General features: G+C 50.8%; 1 protein-coding gene across 1 annotated transcript in view; it reads right to left on the minus strand.

Annotated features, from left to right (window-relative positions):
* ZNF638 (zinc finger protein 638) overlaps nucleotides 1-6,988 on the minus strand; it is a gene marked incomplete at its 3' end in the record, with an annotated part of 20,423 nt that overhangs the window by 2,038 nt on the left and 11,397 nt on the right. Inside the window, exons 14-16 of the mRNA XM_010023111.1 lie at nucleotides 6,569-6,618; nucleotides 1,089-2,508; nucleotides 434-499 (exon numbers count right to left, since the gene is read on the minus strand). Of these exons, the coding sequence (XP_010021413.1) occupies nucleotides 434-499; nucleotides 1,089-2,508; nucleotides 6,569-6,618 (1,536 nt within the window). The remainder of the gene's footprint in view (nucleotides 1-433; nucleotides 500-1,088; nucleotides 2,509-6,568; nucleotides 6,619-6,988) is intronic.

Here is a 6,988-nt window from a genome sequence, read left to right on the forward strand (position 1 = left end):
CAGGCTCCCAAGCTCTTCCTCAAACCACCACTGCCCCAAAACTGTACCATAACCCATCCTTGCTCTGCAGAACCCCATTGCAAGTATCTCTGCATGTACATGGATGGGGATGTCCTGACTCGCTCCTGTTGGACAAAATCATTCCTGAAGAGCTGGAAGACACCAGCCTTCCTTCCTCTTCTCACAGTGTGATGACAAATACAAATCTCATGCAGACAGAATTCATTCTCTCTTTCTCCAAGAAAGAACATCCAAGACCCAAAAATAACTCCTTTTAGCACTTACTTCTTGGATTCAGTTTCTCTTCCAAATGACTTGACGCTACAGCTTTATGCCCACAGTCTATAACAGGAAATTCCCCAGGAATGGATGCTAAGGGATCTTGGTACACACACACACACACACTTGAAGCCAGCTCTGGTTATGTCCTTACCTCCTTTGGTTTCGCACTGCTGGTTGTGCCACTTTTTGAGGGTTTAGCATTGCCACCACCAGAAACCTGCAAGATCAGACAGAAGTTGCCATGACACCAGCTCAGCCAAGCAGCCTGCCCACAAGAGAAGAGTTACAAAGACACTCAGCTAGGGCTCTGTTCCCTTAAGGAACTTTAAGTTGTCCAGATTGCTGCTCCTGATCCCATTCTTGGCACATACACCACTAAGCCAACCATCAGCGGTCGAGTCCAGGCACCAAGTCACAGGTTAACAACCTCTTTTCAGTAAGCAGGGTCTGTGCAGGGCTTGACAAAGCAAATACCAGCTCACAGAAGGACACACAGCTCATTAATTCCCATTAATCCAAGAACATAAAGTTATGACACTCAAAGAAGGCTTATTCCAAAACCACCTTCCTCAACTTTTATCCAAGGAGCGTTCTCAAGCCAGTTACGTACCTGCGTTGCTCACATGGCATCTAAAGGCAACTGGTTGGCCACCATCACGCTACTCCAGCTGGGCTGCTGGCCCACACCAGCTCCCTTATGGATTAGGGGAGGGGAACATAACCTCATGGTCCCAGACTCAAATCTGGGAGGAGCATGGAGTTAGTTACTCATGAGGCAACGGAACCGGCCTTCCTGCCCTCCTCACCTTAGTGCTGCTGTTGTCTTTCTTCATGCTGGAGGATCTACTCTCTCCCTCTTGAGTCTGTTTTGAACTAGCCCTAGATTCCACTCGGGACTCCTTCTCTTGCTGAGATGAATTCCTCCCATTGCCTCCCTTGCCATCAACAACAGAGCTTCTGTTCACTTTAGTGCTGCTGCCATCTCCCTGGCTTGGTCTGCTGCTCTCAGCTCTGGGGGCATCACCTTCTTTTGACGTGGTTTTCTTCTCCACCACCACCACCGGGCTTTGGGTCTCAGGCTTCAAGGGGGTTTTCTGCTCCCCTCCTTTACACGAGGAAGGCTCGTTTCTCCACACTGGAACCCTTGACTTGGCTATGTCTGGAAGAGACAGCACTGCCCTCAGGATCGTTTTAGCAGCAGAGGAACATTCCTTGACACACACAGGGGAGTTCAATGTAAGAGCTTTGTGGGTTTCATCAGCTCTTGATGCTCCTGCCCCCTTATTTAGATGGGCTTTGACCAAACTTCCCTCACTCTTCTCACTGACAGCACTTGCAGCCTTCACCGCAACAGCCCCAACCTTGGCCATGGGTTGTTCCAGTTTCTTCTGTGCCTCTGCCCCAGTCTTGACCAAAAGCTTTCTGGGGTTCTCCTCCACAGCTCTTCCCGCTCTGAGTGCAGACTCTTCTGCTTTCACCTCTCTGCCTGCTCCAGCTCCATCCAGCTTCTTCTCCACAGCTGCCCAAGCTTTCAGCACAGGTTTCTTCTCCGTTAGCAGAGCCACGGACGTTTCAAGTTTGGGTTTCACCACATCAAACCCAGGTTTCTTTTCAGGAGCATCCAATCTGTTGGTTGGTCGTGTCACCACAGATGACACCACCTGCACTGGTGCCAGGCCAGAGCTGGGGGGCATCACCCTGGGGACAACCACCACAGCTTCCCCTCCCGCCGGGGTCTCAGCACAACCTGGTGGCGCATCTTCAGCCTTGCCCACGTGGGACAGTTCTTCTGGTGGTTCAACAGCAGGAGGGGACAACCCTTCAGCTTTCTCTTTAGCCTCCTTCTTTGGTGCAGACACAACAGCAGGTTCAGGCAGCACTGGTTTGGTATCATCTTGAGCTGCCTCCTCTTTCTCCATGCTGGGTGATGGTGGCGGCATCTCCTCCAGCTTCACTTGGGGTGTCTCAGTGCCAGAGGGTTTGATGGATGCTGCAGGAACTCCAATGTCCACCTTCTCCACCGGCGCCTCCACCAGTCTCGCAGCGAAGTCCCTTCCTGCTCTTTCAAGGTGGGACTCAGAGGGCTCCATGTGTCCTGCTGACACCTCTTCTTTGACATGAGAGATGGCAACGGCTCCTTTCTTTGCCACACTGGGCTCTACTGGAGGATTAGCAGCTGCTCTTTGCACCACTCCTGATCCCTCTGGATATTTTTTCAAGCCAGAGCTAAATGCATTTAAAAGAAACAGAAGAAATCAAACCATGTTGGAGAATTCTACAGTTACCAGCAAGCTCTTGACGCCAATGGTGGGGGGGTTCCTGCTGCATTTAGTGCTTGCAAATCTCCCCTCTGCGGGTTAAAATGCTTACAGGCCTGGAGGGGAAGGCTCACCGGGTTCATGCTCTGGTTCCATCCAACTCAGAGCCTCTACACCTGCACTACCTGCAGTCAGCCCCCTCGAGGCAGCACTGACGTGAGCACCTCAACTTTCGATGCCCTGACGCAGGGCAGGCTGTGAAGCACATATACCATGAAAATAGAGCTTCATTCTCCCTGTTTAAGGAATTCCTGGAGCTCTGCTGCGTCCGAGGACAGCAAACTCTGCAGTCACCAGCCTAGAGAACAATTCTACGTGCTATTAAGCCTCAAGATTGGGGTCTTTGGTTCAGGTTTTGGGGGGAAGAAAGGGTTGGTTTGGTTTTAACTGCATTAACCTCGCTCAAAACATGCCCAGAGGCTCCTTTTGGGAGGCTCTGGTTGACTCCATAATCCCACCATCAGCTCCTGGGATAAAAAAGCCCAGGATGAACAATTCTATGTGCTATAAGCCTCAAGACTGGGGTCTTTGGTTCAGGTTTTGGGGGGGAAGAAAGGGTTGGTTTGGTTTTAACTGCATTAACCTCGCTCAAAACATGCCCAGAGGCTCCTTTTGGGAGGCTCTGGTTGACTCCATAATCCCACCATCAGCTCCTGGGATAAAAATGCCCAGGATGACAGCGCAATGATAGAGTTTTTCAGGGAACACCAGTTACAGCCAGTGCTTTATTCTTCTCTGCAAGAAAGAATCCTCCTTAGATGACTTGGGAAGCACTGGGATTAGAGATGGCTGGGTCCCTTTTCCTACAGAGCTCAAGAAAACGAGCATCCCAGCACCTCACACATCCCGAGGTGGAAAAGAGCTGGAATGGCAATGCTGCAATGCCCCTAAGTGTTGAAACACAAGCAGCAAAGCCATCATCCACCAGTGGTTCACACATGGAGCTGCTGTGCTGGGGCCTCTCAGGACCTACGGGGATGAATAAAGGCTGCACTTGGGATAAACCCTCCTGCCAGTAAGAGCAGAGCAGAGAAGGCTGCTGTTTGGGTGACATCCCCACCCAGCAGGATGCCAGTGAGGTAATGGGAAGCCAGATCAACTGCAACTCAGTGAGGATGAAGATGTTAAGTCCTGAAGTGGCCGGATGGGGGATGAAGACACAATACCTGGAGTCAATGGAAGGATAAGAACAAGCAAACTCAGTTAATAGCTCTGCTACAAGCCAAAGCCAAGCTCCAAAGGTTCCTCTGGACCAAGGGCACTGTCCTTTATGCTACCAAATGCAACAGAGAGAAGAAGGGATGTGAATCTGCATCAAAACCTCTCAAGACACCAACTTCATGCTGGCAGAGATGTACTATCCATGACCAGGTGCCCAGTGGGCACTCAGAGCACAATTCACAGACACTCCTGTCCTAGGAAAGCAGCATCCTGCAGCTTGGCCACAGTGTGTGCGCTCCAGGAAACATTGGGAATGTCCCCAGAGCCCAAGCAGCTCCACTCACAGGAACTGGAGCCTCAGGAAAGAAAAGCAGCCTCACTCATTCCAGTGTCTTAATGCCTGACGTGCTGCTTAGGCCTGGAATCAACCTAAACCCTCTTGGGCAGAAGCTCTTCCCTGTGAGGGTGCTGAGGCGCTGGCACAGGGTGCCCAGAGAAGCTGTGGCTGCCCCATCCCTGGCAGTGTTCAAGGCCAGGTTGGACACAGGGGCTTGGAGCAACCTGCTCTAGTGGAAGGTGTCCCTGCCCGGGGCAGGGGCTGGGACTGGAGGAGATTTAAGGTCCCTCCAACACAAACCAGGCTGGGGTTCCGTGGTTTAACTCCATGATTCTGTGTTAGTCTCTCAATCCTCAGGACTTTCATGCCAACACCCACCCTGTGCCTCCCACAAAGCCCTGCTCAGCTCCAAAATACACAGACTGATTCAAAACAGAGTGTGAAGTGGCTGAAGATGAGCTCTGCAGAGGCAGCAGCGTGCAGAGACGAAGGTGATCAAGAAGGCTGGGGTTCCGTGGTTTAACTCCATGATTCTGTGTTAGTCTCTCAATCCTCAGGACTTTCATGCCAACACCCACCCTGTGCCTCCCACAAAGCCCTGCTCAGCTCCAAAATACACAGACTGATTCAAAACAGAGTGTGAAGTGGCTGAAGATGAGCTCTGCAGAGGCAGCAGCGTGCAGAGACGAAGGTGATCAAGAAGCAGGAGACCTGTCAGGCATCAGGAAAGCAGCAGCAAGGGGACTCCAAGCTGTATTTCCTGCACACAAGTCAGTGTAAAGGAGGAAACCAGCAGTACCTGGGCTTGGTTCCTGCACAGGGCAGCCCTGCTCTAGCTGCTGTACACAGCTCTGCAGTTAGCAAGGGAAAGGCTTGGGATCAGTCCTGGAATCACCAGCAGAGGGACACAACCTGCTTCCTACTCAGGACTGGAAGGAGCAGTGGGATGCTCCTTGAGTCTTCACCTGGCCAGGAAAAGCTTCAGCTGAGGAAAAGAGATCCCACCAAAACGCACGAGCATCCTTGACAAGAGCAGATGAGTCCACATGAACACATCAGCCCCTCAGCCACAAGGCTGGACAAGCTCCCTGCCTGTCCAAGGGTGGACAACCACCGAGCTCCCAGCAGCATTCCAAGGTTTCTTAACATCATCTCCTCATCCTGGACAAGCAAGAGGCAGCTCCTTCTGCTCCCCAGATTTACTACTCCTTCCCTCCCCAGAAACATGGGACAAGGTCTTTATATCTCCATTAATGATATTAAAGATATTTTCTGCTGCTTATTAGATGTAACTAAAAGGAGTCAAGTCACAAAGGGTCATGAGGAGAAGAGCTGCCTCAGTTAAGGAGACGGGGTCTAGGGATATTGGTAGGGAAAACTGTTGGATTTCCCAGCTACTAGAGGGCAGGGGGAAGCAGCTGGGATTCATGGAAGAGCTGCTTGTTTTGATGAATTCCAGCACCAGCTAAAGCCCAAGGCTGGGATCAAAGAGGTTACCTGCACATCTGCCACCTGCGGCTCGGAGACGGCTCCGAAACTAAGTGCTTCCAACTGGATCTGAGGAGAGGTTTCCTGAAGTCAGGAATGATTTAACTCTGCTTTTATAAAGAACACCGCTTGGAGATAGAGTAACAATCCATGACAGTAAAATGGCATCACTGGAAATGGAACTTTAGGATCATTATTCCACACTTTTGGTTTGATGTAACTTAGCCAGAAATATGGATTTGAGTCACAGAAAGTGTTGGAAGTCATATTTGTTAACAAAAACTCTCATAATCATCTATCCAGTCATTAAATAAAACATAATCCAGACTCTAAAACCAACAAATATTCCATAATTAGGAATTTTACTACAAGCTAACAGTTGTAAATGGAACATACCAATCCCACCATTCCCCATGTGTAGGTTCTGATGTTAATACAGCACCTAAACATCGGTTTTAAATCAAGTCAGGGACCTGTATCACAGCATGAAGTGAATGTTAATCAGTTAAACAAGGAAATTCCAGTTTATTTTTAGCATTTGGAAACAGAAACAGTAGAGCCAAGATGCTCTGACAGAGGAAAGTGCTGGAGGACAAAAGAGAGCAAGTGCTTTTTGGTTCAATACAACAAAAACTGGGCTTACCAACACGTATATCCCAACACACTTCCCAGGACCTGGGGTAAAATCCTGGCCAAATGAGGAAAACAATAATAACTCAAGGAATTACAGAGAAAAGAGGGTTTCAGCCCATGTTCTCCCAAAGGAATCACAGACATTACAGCTCTGCGGCAACACGCGCCACGTCCCACACACAGAACCCAGGCAGCTCAAAGCGGTGACAGAGGGAACAGATGATGGATCTCAGAGCGGGATCTGCACCAAGCTCAGCTAGAGATGGCTCAGAAAGTGCTTCCTCTTCCACAGATAACCACCAACACTACAGACACATTGACAGAAAGCTCAGACAGGGCAAAGGCATACCTGCCCGGGCCTGGCTCCTCCTGCTTCACCTCTGCCTTCACAGCTTCAGCCTGAAAGGCAAGAATCAGGGTCAGTAACTGTGACTTTCAGCAGCATCAGCACAGAACGTGTATAACCCAGCAAATAACTGAGCTCCTCATGACCCGTCAGTGTGTGCTTGAGCCCAGAACCCCCCGTGTGCTGGGTGCACCCCCAGAGCGTGAGCAGCAGCTCAGGGAGGGGATCCTGCCCCTCTGCTGTGCTCTGGGGAGACCCCCCCTGCAGCCCTGATCCAGCTCTGGGGAACAGCACAAGAGGGACGTGGAGCTGCTGGAGCGAGGCCAGAGGAGGCCCCGGAGCTGCTGCGAGGGCTGGAGCAGCTCTGCTCTGGAGCCAGGCTGAGAGAGCTGGGCTGGGGCAGCTGGAGAAGAGAAGGCTCCT

Source organism: Nestor notabilis, unplaced genomic scaffold, assembly GCF_000696875.1.
Source record: "Nestor notabilis isolate BGI_N333 unplaced genomic scaffold, ASM69687v1 scaffold1961, whole genome shotgun sequence".
Lineage (NCBI taxonomy): Eukaryota > Metazoa > Chordata > Aves > Psittaciformes > Psittacidae > Nestor > Nestor notabilis.